The following is a 12,469-nucleotide window of genomic DNA, read 5'->3' on the forward strand; positions in this document are numbered from 1 at the left end:
CTGTCCAGCATCCCCCAAACCTGTCCAGCATCCCCCAATCCTGTCCAACATCCCTCATTCCTGTCCAGCATCCCCCAAACCTGTCCAGCATCCCTCAATCCTGTCCAGCATCCCCCAAATCTGTCCAGCATCCCCAGGTCTGCCACGGAGAAGGAATTTCTTCTAATCATGGGATGCAGTCGCTCAGTGGGATCAGCAAAGACCCCAGGGTACCCTGACAGCAGCCCCAACAGCCAGCCAGAAAACAGGGCAAAGAGCTCTGCACCGAAACGAAACAGAAGCAGCCAAACGCTTGAATCTTTACCTTTTTTAATCAAAAAACATACTCTGTTACAGAATTTCAGGAAAGTTTAACTACAGTATATTATCCACAAACTAGGCCTAATGAAAAACATACAGTGAAGCTACAAAGGAACTACTGGGAATTCTGTTGACCGCTTATCAAAAGGCAATGAAGGAAGGAACTCTTAACCAGGTTCTCATGCTCAAAACAAAAAAACAAACAAACAAACAAACAAACCCCAAACCCCCTCTCACGGGCGAGTTTTGGGCCACGGGTACACTCTGCAGCCCCCGAGCCAGCTGAGCCACAACCCCAAACCGCACCAGGAGGACGCAGAAGGTGGTGCTGGAGCAGGGAAGAGCTGGCTGGGCTCACTAAGCTCGTGCCAACCCTGCGAACCCGCCAGGGGCGAGTCACTCACGAGGCACAGCAGCAGCCAACAGCGCCAGGAGCTCCGGGAGGGGTTGCCAGCGGGCGGCTCTGCTTCCACAGGGTCCCACCCAGCGACACTTTGGCGGCGCCGAGAGGCAGAGTCAGCTCCAGGGGAGCCTCGGGAGTCGGCCCTCTGAGTCAGCACAGCCACAGCCCGGGAGGATTCACAGGAACGTTTACAGGGAGCGCGTGATGGCACAACGGGGAGGAGATGCTCAGCTCCCATGTGATGCTGGAGAAGTGCTTTCCATTGGTTTGGTTTCCCTGCCCGGGACCCAAGTGCCAACGAGCTGCAAGAAGTAACCAGCTGAAGTGCTGAGGAATGACCCACGGGGATAGAAGTAACCAGCTGAAGTGCTGAGGAATGACCCACGGGGAGAGAAGTAACCAGCTGAAGTGCTGAGGAATGACCCACGGGGAGAGAAGTAACCAGCTGAAGTGCTGAGGAATGACCCACGGGGATAGAAGTAACCAGCTGAAGCGCTGATGAATGCACAGCTCGGCCCCAAGAACAAAAAAAAACACCTGCCCCCAGCCCGAAGGAACGCTCCTGCGACCGGCAGGTGCCCCTCCAAAATCACCCCCTGTTAGAATTCAGGGCTTTCAAACCACTCCAGCGGGAGGGTTGCCTCTCCTGCGCCTCTTAAGGTGTTACCTCGGAATGCCCTCACCCTCCAAACCAACAGCAACTGGGACAAAGCCACCTAAACCAAGCGAAGTTACAAAGTGTTCTTCCGAGGGTGGGAAACACAGGGGCTAACTGCTTCATCCAAGGAACTAAGCGGGGCAGACGCGGGAACAGGAGGTCCGAAGATGGAAAAAAAACCCTCGCTGGGCTCAGCGGATTTGAGAGATTCAGAGCTGGGGAGGCACAGCCCTGGCACCCCTGAGGTCCCTGCCTGCAGCGCACACAGGGGATCATCACGGCTGTCAAGGAGCTGCAGCTCTTCTCCCACCCTCAGGCACAAATGACAGGCTGTCAAAGGCTCAGCGTGCTGCTGCTGCTGGGTTTCCAACCCATTGTGTGCTGCCTTTCATGCCTTGTCATAAGAGCACAAAAGTTAAGCTAAAGGCGTATTAAAAACTGAGGATGAGATTTATCTCATTGTGTCCTTAAAACAGCTGTGAACCGGGAACAATGCCTCTCCAGTGCTTCACTCACTGCCTCACACAATGCTCAGATTTCTCCTGACGGACAGCCTGTGGTTTCTGGGTTCAGGTGCTGCTCCACTCTGAACATTCTGGGCCATCTGTGGCCACCCTTGTAGGTGGAGACCTGCGAAACACCCGCGAACAGACCAGCCCAAACAGCCGGGTTTTTTCCAGGGTGTGACCACCCAAGCACGATGAACACCCTGCAGAGAGATACACAGGGAACAAACCCAGGGACTCCCCCCGGAGCCTGCAACGAGCAGCTCATCAGCCAGAAGGTCAGGCACTTCCCAAACGCCCAGGCACCTCCAGGCACAGATTCCCGGGGGGAATCTGGCGAAAGGAATGCCCAGCCAGGCATTTTGTTTCTTCCCCCCCTCCCCCTAGATCAAGGTCTGTGTTGTGAGCTGCTGGTTAAGGAGCCTCTCCCAGGATGTGGCCAAAGGTGTCCCTCGAGGACATGGGGCGAGCTGGGGTTTGGTGAAACGAGACCGCTGGGAAGGAGAGGAGACTGGAAAAGGTTCTGAGCTGAAGGCCTTGAGAAAAGCAAGCACTGCTTCCTCCAGAGATCGAGAAGCCGCCACGTAAGAGGAACGAAGGACAAAGTGGTCTCATCAGAAGCCAGCCCGGAGGAGGCAACAGCCCACGAAAATACAGAGAAACCGACCCGTTTGTGGCCATCATCCCAAAGCCATCCATCCTAAGAGGGAACAGTGACGCCTGGCTTCCCTCCCAGGAACTCCAGCACGTGGGAAAAGCGGCGCCTGAACACCGAGCGCCACAGCCCTCCACAGATCCCTGCGACTACGCCAGAAACTCGGCAAAAAGCTCCTGAGCAACCCTCTCCCGGGGTCTGTCCCTCTGTTACGGCGCTCCAAGGACTCCGGGTGGAGCCCCTGCCCTTCCGTGCCCGCTGAACTGAGCTCCAGCTCCCCCCCCGCACAGAGGCTGCAAGGGAAAGGGAATTCCGGCTGCCTCCTCCTGCCCCGAGGAGAGAGATCCTCGGGACGCTCTGCTCCTGAAAGCAAAGAAAAGCTGGACCTGTTCCCTGGCCAAGTTTGAACCCACACGAGGAGCCCCTGCCACTGTTGGCTGCTGCTGGACCTGCAGGGGGAAGGGATCTGCGGCTTCGAAGGCGCGGAACCGCGGAACAGAAGCAAACTAAATTTATATTAAAAAAAAAAAAAAAAAAATCGGGGTTTTCCATCCTTTTATTTATACTATTAGCTAGAGAGAAAGCATACACATTGTATCAGTCGTACAGCCGACGCTTCTTTGCACGTTTTTTTTTTTTTCTTCTTTTTTCCCCCCCTCCCCCCCCTTTACTGTAAATTCTCTACGCGAGGTCATTGCCAGTTGATACGGTCACCGATGGCGTTTAAGGGCTTCAAAAATAAACCGAGGGGCAGGAAAAAAACGGGTTTGCCATCTCGCCCTGAGTGGAAACGGCGAACAGGTACCAAAAAAAACCCAAAAAAACCCAAAAAAAACCCCCCAAAAAAAACCAAAAAAAAGAACAAACCCCGGTCCCGGGCTGTCGCACGCGGCGCTGTCGTGGCACGTGGCGAGCGAAAAACAGAGTGGTGCTGATTAATCCTGACCGGTTCTGCTCGAGCAAAACGTCAGAGAGGTCAGCAGTAATTACGAAAACACGCTCCTGCAACTTCAGTGTCAGCTCTGCAGACCCCACGCTGCTGCACCCCAACCGAGTGCCCTCCTTTAGTGTTTTGGTTTTAAAAAAAAAAACTCACATGGCTTTATAAGTAGAAAAAAAAAAAAAAAAACTAAGGTATCTTTTTTTTTTTTCCTCTCCCAAAAAACCTAATGATGAAGTTTTTAACCGACAATGTCATGTTGTCTCATCCCCTCACTTTTTTTTTTGGCAGCTTCTAGGCTTTAACCTGGAAAAAAACCATAACAAGGTCATCGACAAAAGTAAAGAAGTCTCCTGCTAACTACTCTTCCCTAAACAGAACGTCACAAATCAGCTGGAATTTTAAAGGCCCTATAAGGTAAATGTTTGTAACTATTAGAAGGAAAAATTTCAGATATAAATATATATATATAATATATATTCTGCGTACAAAAGGCTCCTGTGAAGTTTATCACCAAGATGCCACGATAAGAGAAGGAAAAAGTTTCAGAGGGAACAAAGGGACCAAACCCAACACTGTGAAGCCTCCAAAGGGCGCTCACCTTTCGCTTTTCAAAGCCCCCGTTATCCCGACAAATTTTAAGTTCTGAAAAAAACAACTGAAACCCCAAAATTTCCGCGCGTTCGGTTTCCTTTTTTCTGCTGAGAGCAAGGCGGCAAACACATTTTTAAAACCTGGTTTTGTTTTGTTTTTTTTGTTTTTTTTGTTTTTTTTTCCGGAAGGTTAAGCAGAGACAGAAGTTAAGATGTATCTCCGGGTTATAAACAGAACGGTTATGATACAAATCCACCATCCCTCACGGCGCCGCGGGCGGGGTCTCAGTCCAGGGGCTGGGGGTCCGCGATGGGCATGGTGTGCAGCACCTCGTCCAGCAGCTGCAGGGCGCGGTGCAGGTGGATCTCGATCCAGCAGGGCGTCTCCTTGATGCTCTGCCGCGGGTAGTCGGGCCCCCAGCCCTTCACGAAGCTCATCCTGAGGATGCACAGGCGGCGCAGGTCGTCCACGCCGATCCCGGCGGCGGCCGACAGACCTGCACGGCAGGGGCGGGGGTGGTCACACTGTCCTTTCGTCCCCTCTCTGCTCAGACACCCCTGCCTGCTCAGGTACAGCTCCCCCTCCCCTGCCTGCTCAGGTACAGCTCCCCCTCCCCTGCCTGCTCAGGTACAGCTCCCTCTCCCCTGCCTGCTCAGGTACAGCTCCCCCCTCAGCACGGGGACAAGGCCAACCCACTCCTCCACATCTCTGCTGTTCACTGGGATTCCTCACATTCTTCTCCCAGTGTTCTGCACGCCTGAAAGGGTGCTGAAACACACCTTTCTGGTCAGTTCTGCACGCCTGAAAGGGTGCTGAAACACACCTTTTGTGTCAGTGTTCTGCACTCCTGAAAGGGTGCTGAAACACAAAGCTCTCCCTGATCAGAGAATCACAGAAGGGTGGGTTGGAAAGGACCTTATAGACCATCAGTTCCACCCCCTGCCATGGGCAGGGACACCTTCCACTAGCCCAGGTTGCTCCAAACCCCATCCAACCTGGATTTCCAACACTTCCAGGGATCCAGGGGCAGCCACAGCTTCTCTGGGCAACCTGTGCCAGGGCCTCACAGCCAGCAAAGAATTCCTTCCTAACACCCCAACTAAACCTACATAAAGCAGATGGGATGAAACCCAAATGCCCTGCAACGCATGTAAACCCTCTTTAGGAAGCACAGTCACAAAACAGTTATTCCTGAGGTTTGCCCAACGCTGCATTTTCAGTCTAGGAACTCAGACTGGTCACCTGCAGGAAGCTGGGTTAGCAAAATGACACTGCTCACACAGCCAGTAAAATAAAAAGACAAAAATAAATACAGCTGGCAAACTTCAGTTCACAAGGCAAAAAAAAAAAAAAAAAAAAAAGAAGTTTAATACATTCCTCAAAATGCCTTAAACAATTCTTAGGACGGTTGGGAAGAGCCACATGGCAAGACAAGGAACCAAGAACACACTGTGGCACGCAAAGCAGACTGAGACATGTAAGTACTTTCACTTTTAAAGGTGCTTCAGGAACGATTTCAAGGATCCAGAATTTAGCAGCTAAGAAAACGCCACCCTAGACTAATAATAATAATAAAAAAAAAAGAAATAAAAGAAGAGAAAAACGCTCTCTTCCTCGAGGATCTTAAGTTTTCCTACACACCTGGTCAAGGGCTTTTGTTGCCCAGTAATCCCTTTTTAGGAGCTCAGGCACCGAAGATCCGCTTTTCAAGCTGGGGTCTGAGCAGCCAAAACCGCCTCTGTCTGAAGTGAAAACACTCCCCCATTGTTTTCGGGGGGGCGAGGAGAACAAAAGCAAACCGAGCTGCTGGAGGCACTTACTGATGGCTGGGGCGATTCCACCCACGGATCCCGGCCCGGGGATGTTCCCTGCCACGGCTGCAGCCTGAGCGGCAGCGGCAGCCTGGGCAGTGGCAGCCTGCTGCTGCATCTGACGGTGGCACTGGCGCAAATCAAACACCTGAGAACAAAAACATTGAAACACCCGACCCGGTCAGAGTCGTCAGAATCAACAGGGGACAGAACTCCCCAAATCCCGCCCCCCCCCCAGTAACCTTTCTGAGAGACTTCCGCGGTCCCACCACACGCCTGGGTGGAAGTGAACCTTTCCCTGACTGGTTTCATTTCCAGCAGAAAATAACCCCTTTAAGCTGATCCTCAGAGGTTCCTCCCGTGATGTCACCGCCACTGGCAGTACCAGAACCTGCCTGAAGCAGCGCCTCGGTGTGGAAACGACCCGCAGGGTCACACAGGCTGAAGGATGCCTGGTTATATTCCTGCTTTCCAGTCAAACCCCTGGACTTCCAGAAAATAGGCACACGAATTAAAAAAAAAAAAAAAAAAAAAAGGCCAACAAATAAAACACGTAAATAAACGAAAATATAAATGATAAAATAATAAACAAACGGACCAAACAACTTTGCTTCACTGAACTGTGCTAGTCTATTCAAAAGAAATACCAGCAGCTGACAGGTCTGAAGCTGCAGGTTTCGGGCTGATGGCATTCTGCACCTCTGTGATCACTAATCACTATTTGCCATCAATTAACCTACAGGAACTCTGTTCTCACAACTAGAAGGCTCCTACACAGAGGCTGGTGGAGTTTCTTTCACCTTCACTGAGTAATTTGCCTGCAAAACCGAGGATTAAAAAAAAAACAGCCCGCCGCAGGTTTCAAGCAGTTTAACACAAGACTGATTTTTCACAAGCGTGGCTTCGTCCAAAATAAAGCTTAAAGCCTGGCAGAGGTGCGCCCAACCCAGAACCTCCCCAAAACACTCTGGTTTCCACACAGCTCCCTCTGATCTCTGGATCACTTCCCCTCTTCGTAACCAGTTCAAAACGCGTTTTACGTTCCTACTGAATTTACACGCGTTTTCCCCGCTTTTCGGAGAGAAGGAGTTGACTGAACCTGCGCTAAAAATTTTAGGTTTAGACCTAAAAATACCAAAACCTGCCGGCGATGAAACACAAAATGAACTCACTTTTGAGGTACCCCGACGACACCTTCAGCTCGGGGCGATTTTTACAGGTTCCCCCCAGGCGAAATTCTCAGGCCGTTTTTTTTGGAAGCGCCTGTTTCTGCGCCTCCCTAACATCTCCAGGAGCCTGCCTCCCCCAGGCCCCCAGTTTTCAACCCAGGAGCCCCAGACCCACCTTTATGTATGCACTTGGGTAGATCTTGTGCACGGCGTCCCCCGGGGCACGTCCCGCCTCCCTGTCCAGGTAGTAGCTCTGCACGAACACCGCGTGGTCGCTCAGGCACCGCACCCACACGTCGCCTTCCCCCTTGCACTCCAGCTGCACCCCTTTGCCTATGTGCAACCTTGGGGAGGGGGAAAAAACAAACAAACAAACAGAGCCAATGCACCCGTGTGCTCACGGCAGAACGAGACACGAGCCTGTGTCGTTCTCTCCCTCCCGCCTGCGGCGCCTCAGCTTCGCGCTCCCCGCCCGCGCGAGGACCTGAAACCGGAGTTGTTGTTTTAGGGGCGAGTTAGTGCCTAGTTACGTGGAGCTGAGAGATAAAAACCCACCTGTGGAGTCATGTAAAGGTCTGTGGGAAACACAGAAGGCAGAAGCAGAGATTAGCAACTACCACACTCGCAGGCAGCACAGGGCCGGGACACCAAACGGGCTCAGAAGCGTAAAGTCACACAAGTATTTTTTTTTATGGAAAGTCACTCAAGAACATTAAAAAAAAAAAAAAGGCACATTTTAATGCAGAACTGTTTGTCTGGGTCACAGTCTAACATTTTGATTGTCACAACGTGACATTTCCGGAGACACGGAGTCGTTTTCTTCCTTCTCCTTTCAAAGAGGGGGAAGAAAAGCCGCGAGGTTGCTTTCAGCTCTCCGTGCTTCCACATCAAAGCCCAGCCCAAGCACGGCAGGAGAATGAAAACCCAGCAGCTCCCTATGAACCTCCCTTTGCTCCTTTGACAAATCTCTGTGCTGCAGCCCTTCTCACACCACCCTGCAGTGTGGAGAGCCAGCACTCACTCAGCCCGCACACGCAACGGCACGAGTCGCTAATTTTATCCCCGAACCACAGCCTCTGGAAGCAAAGCAGAGAGAGGCTTGCAAGGCCTCTGCAGGGCTCTTGTCACACAGCTCACCACCCCAGGAGTGGCACAGAGAGACACACTCCAAGGTGACTCAGCCCAGACGAACACAGGCGCCGGCTCTGGAGATCCCACGCACCGCAAGGCAACACAAAAAAGCACGACCACCGCCCCACGGGAGCTCTCAGGGGGTACCTCGCTCTCTCTATGGCTTCTGTTCTGTGCACGTTGGAAAGCTGGCCCAGGCAGAAGCGGTCTCCCCCAGAAGGATCCACGTATCCGTCCACGGTGACGATGGGGCAGCTGGAGGGGACCTTGAACGTCTCCCCGACCTGCACGTCCATCTCGAAGTACGCGATCGAACACCAGTACTCTGGGGCTGAGGAATGCTCACAGTTAACCCACTGGAAGGCGCGGAAAAAAAAGCCTGCAAATCCACTCCAGACAATCAATTAAGCCTTCTGCAAACTGCAGCTGTCGTTCAGAGAGGAGTGCACGTTCACATAAGCAAGTTCTGATAGACAAAGGCATGTCAGCAACACAGAAAAATACCACACTCGGGGACAAACACGGGCTTGTTGTTTTTATCAGTGCTGGAGGCTTCTGCAGCTAAGGTCTTACAAGTTTTTGTGCTTGTACCCTAATTCCAGCTGGATTTTGTAAGCCACCTGCACTTCATAAGTACAGCTTTAAGTACAAGGAAGTCGTATGTTTATGCCCACACGCCTGGCTGGGCTGGCAGAAACGAACTCTGAAACAGATCTGGCTTTGAGATACAGGAGGAATCACCTCCCAGGTGAAGTCGGATTTCTCTACCCTCCCTGCAAAGGGAACTGGATCTGGAAAGCAGGGCAACGGGGGGGGGGGGGAAAAAACACCACATCAAAGATCCCACACACCGATCTTGTCTGCACACAGTCGGGGATGGGATAAAACCAGGAAGCATTAAGAGAGGGGGCAGAACAAAACGGCGTGTTTTCACAGCAAAGAGGTGCCTTTTAACTCCTCCTGGCTGCCTGAAAAACTGCCTGCAGAGGAAAGATGGCTGCCTGCAAAGGAAGGAAGGCCCAGGCTCCCCGGAGGGTTCCACTGAAACCCAAACACTCCAGTTAAGTGACGGAACCTGCCGGAGGAGACAAGGTGGTTTTGCACAGGAGTGTCTGCTGTCTCTGTGCCACCTGGGAGCATCTGGCCTGTCAAGCCTCCTGAGGTGTGCTGTGTGTGCTTTTCACTGTTTAATAAGAGTTTCTCTCTCCTCAGACGCGTTAAAACCTGAAGCTGTCACAAGCTGCAGTCACCGGGGATTCTGGGGACTCGGCACTTCTAGTGACTGTAAGGATCCGTTTTCACCAAAGGGTAACACAGCTGGGACGTGTTTGTCAGGGAGGGTAAAGAAAATGCTGGAATCACAGGCTGGTTTGGGCTGGAAGGGACCTTAAAGCTCAACTTAGCCCCACCTCCTGTCACCTTCCACTATCCCAGGTTGCTCCAAGCCCTGTCCAACCTGGCCTTGGACACTTCCAGTGATCCAGGGGCAGCTACAGCTTCTCTGGGCAACCTGTGCCAGGGTCTCACCACCCTCAAGAATCTCTTCCCAATATCTAATATAACCCCTCTGCCAGTGGGAAGCCATCTCCCCCCGTCCTGCCACCGCATCAGCACCGCAGTGCACCCAGAACAGGAGGAGCAGAACACGATGGAACGCCCCAAACACAACACCCTGAGAAGCAGTGGGGAAGGAGAGCTCTCCCAGTGCTGCCACTGATCCTCCCACACCACAGACAGCAGCACCCAACAGCACACTTGCTCGCCTTGAGGAACTGTTCTGGCTCTTATCAGAAAAAAATTAAACCGAGGAGCCTCAATTCCTTTTAGTTTATCTTCAAATAAATTGCTCCTCTCTGGGAGGACTCAGCGGGATGAAATCAACGGGGTGAAAGACCAACATAAAAAAAAAAAAAGTGAAATACGATTCAGCTACAGTTAAAAGTTCAGCCAGTAACTATCAGCAGTTTAATTCCTGGCACTGCCCTAGCAACGGGCCAAGGAATAAACAAGGAATAAACTTTTAGGCTTTTCAACTACGCAGGTCTCATCTCCAAAAGAGATGTCCAAACTCAAGTATGGTTCCCCTCCTTCTCACAGTATTAGTATATCTATATATCTATCAATATTAGCACCACATGTTAGTGTTCACTCACCAGGATGATTTGATATTGGAGGCTGGAATGCGAGCTCGTTGTGAACCGGCCCTTTAAAAACAAGACATGCAATTTGTTTTACACGAGGGAAAAACGAGGTTTTCTTTCTTAGCTTGTTTTCCTATGAAATAAATCACACTTCATTAGTTTCCTCCATCACGGAACAAGTTGTCCAGCATGCTGTGGACTTGACCATAGGAGACAGTCCCTCGAGATGGGGGAAAAAAAAAAAAGCCCCAGAGAACTCATTTTCTAAAGGAAAAAAAAAATACTGAATACAGTCCTGGTACGAGCCAGATTCTTCTCTCCACTTTATGAAGTGACTGGGTCCCTTACAGGCAGCGGGGAGGAAAGACTCAAACATAGTATTACAAGCAGCAGCAGCTTTTGCAACAGGATGTCAAAGCAGGCACAACTCTGGTAGGTGTGAAACACGCCAACTTCGCGAAGTGAGAAACACGGCAGCAGCCAAGAAAAGCTCAGTGTGGCACCACCAGCCAGTCACAAACATTAACCACGGAAAGACACGGGCACTGGGAAACATCTACGGAGTAGCCACGGCACCACCAGAGCTTCTTCCACCCCGGCATATTCCTCACAGGTAACACAGGATCAGTGAGGTGGGATCCCAACGGAACAAAGCAATAAAATCTAATAATTGTCTCTGCGCCGCGGTTTTGTTCATGGAGACAAGATGAAAAGTGGTTCTAACGCTGATGTACAGCATATCTCTCTCCTCCACTAGCTGCTGCATGCCAGTGATCTATATCAGAGTATGTGTTACATGTTCTAATAAGGGGAACATTCTAATAAACACTGTGTTAGAAAAAAAAGAGCTGTTCCAGCTTTCTGCCACAAAACTTAGAAAACTTATATAAAACCCCTGTAATGCATTAACTGTGCTGCACACACCTCCACTACAAGTCTGATCACCTTTTTTTTTTCCCTTCCCATCTCCTCTACCTTAAAACAAGAGAGACTGTTGTCCTGTTTCACAGATGAAAAAGATTTTCAGCTCTGTGTGCTGATGCACTCGTGGATCAGGCTGTGGCAAAGACCACTTTTATTGACAGGTGTTTCGTGCACAGTGCTCCAGGGAAGTTCTTTTAAACTGGGAAGTGTGCACGGGCACAGGTCTTCTAAAAACCTCCAGAAAATGAAGACAGCCAGGAATTTTCAAGTTTTGAAAGGAAAAAAAAAAAAATACCCGCGCCAGCTCAACTTCCTTTTTCTGCCAGGGAAAGGCTTAGCACAGGACTGCAGAGCTTTAAAAACAGAGGTTTTAGGAAGGAAAGGCTACTTTTGTTAGGTGTAGTGAGAGATGTGTAACATAAAGGGTGTCACTACAACTGAGTTTCTACCTCTGCTGCTTCAAAAGAGGGAAGACCCTCAAGCTCTAGGCTGTCAGAACACAGTAAGGGGGTAATGGTGGTTCTGTAACCACAGATGGAGGAGTGGGGGGTAAGGGAGGAGCAGGAATGAGCTGTCCTAGTTAGGACAGCTGGGACCAGTTCATCACTGGATGGGTGTAACCCAAACCTGTGTATTCTAGAGCCTTCCATGCCATTTCCCAGAAACTGTTACCAATAGACCATTTACACCCTCTGCCCAGAGCAGCCCTGACTCCTCAGGCTGTAAACTGGGTGTTCAGAGGCCTGTGAGATAGGAGGGTGTCCCCTGTCCTCATGCCCTTTGTGGAACTCCCCGTCCTGAGGGAGGCACTGGGCATTCCTGCCTGAACTGGAGGATAGATAATCTTGGAGTCTTGGGACTTTTTTAACCACTCATGGGATCCAGAGGAAGACTGCAGATCACCACTCTTGACCAGACTGAGACCACCACTCTTGATCAGACTGTGACCATCACTCTTGACTAGACTGCAACCACCACTCTTGACCAGACTGAGACCACCACTCTTGACCAGACTGAGACCATCACTCTCAACCAGACTGCAACCATCACTCTCAACCAGACTGCAACCATCACTCTCAACCAGACTGCAACCACTACTCTCGACCAGACTGTAACCACCACTCTCACCAGACTGCAACCATCACTCTTGACCAGACTGTGACCATCACTCTTGACCAGACTGTGACCATCACTCTCAACCAGACTGCAACCACCACTCTCAACCAGACTGCAACCA

The 12,469-nt window shown here is 51.0% G+C and overlaps 1 protein-coding gene and 1 long non-coding RNA gene across 3 annotated transcripts in view; both read right to left on the reverse strand.

Moving 5' to 3' along the window:
• Positions 1-3,661: 3,661 nt before the first annotated feature.
• LOC113940442 (mothers against decapentaplegic homolog 4-like) overlaps positions 3,662-12,469 on the reverse strand; it is a 13,855-nt gene continuing 5,047 nt past the window's right edge. For both annotated transcript variants that reach the window (XM_027631583.1, XM_027631582.1), the window contains 5 exons: positions 10,321-10,371; positions 8,315-8,498; positions 7,212-7,380; positions 5,877-6,015; positions 3,662-4,552 (listed from right to left, as the gene is read on the reverse strand). In XM_027631583.1, the coding sequence (XP_027487384.1) occupies positions 4,341-4,552; positions 5,877-6,015; positions 7,212-7,380; positions 8,315-8,498; positions 10,321-10,371 (755 nt within the window). In that variant the 3' untranslated portion in view covers positions 3,662-4,340. The remainder of the gene's footprint in view (positions 4,553-5,876; positions 6,016-7,211; positions 7,381-8,314; positions 8,499-10,320; positions 10,372-12,469) is intronic.
• Positions 4,799-5,007, reverse strand: LOC113940443. Its single transcript, XR_003525440.1, has 2 exons — positions 4,878-5,007; positions 4,799-4,835 (listed from the first exon to the last, which is right to left on the reverse strand). It is a non-coding gene; the product is annotated as an uncharacterized LOC113940443 (long non-coding RNA).

Source organism: Corapipo altera, unplaced genomic scaffold, assembly GCF_003945725.1.
Source record: "Corapipo altera isolate COAL_440 unplaced genomic scaffold, ASM394572v1 59747, whole genome shotgun sequence".
In the NCBI taxonomy this organism is placed as follows: domain Eukaryota; kingdom Metazoa; phylum Chordata; class Aves; order Passeriformes; family Pipridae; genus Corapipo; species Corapipo altera.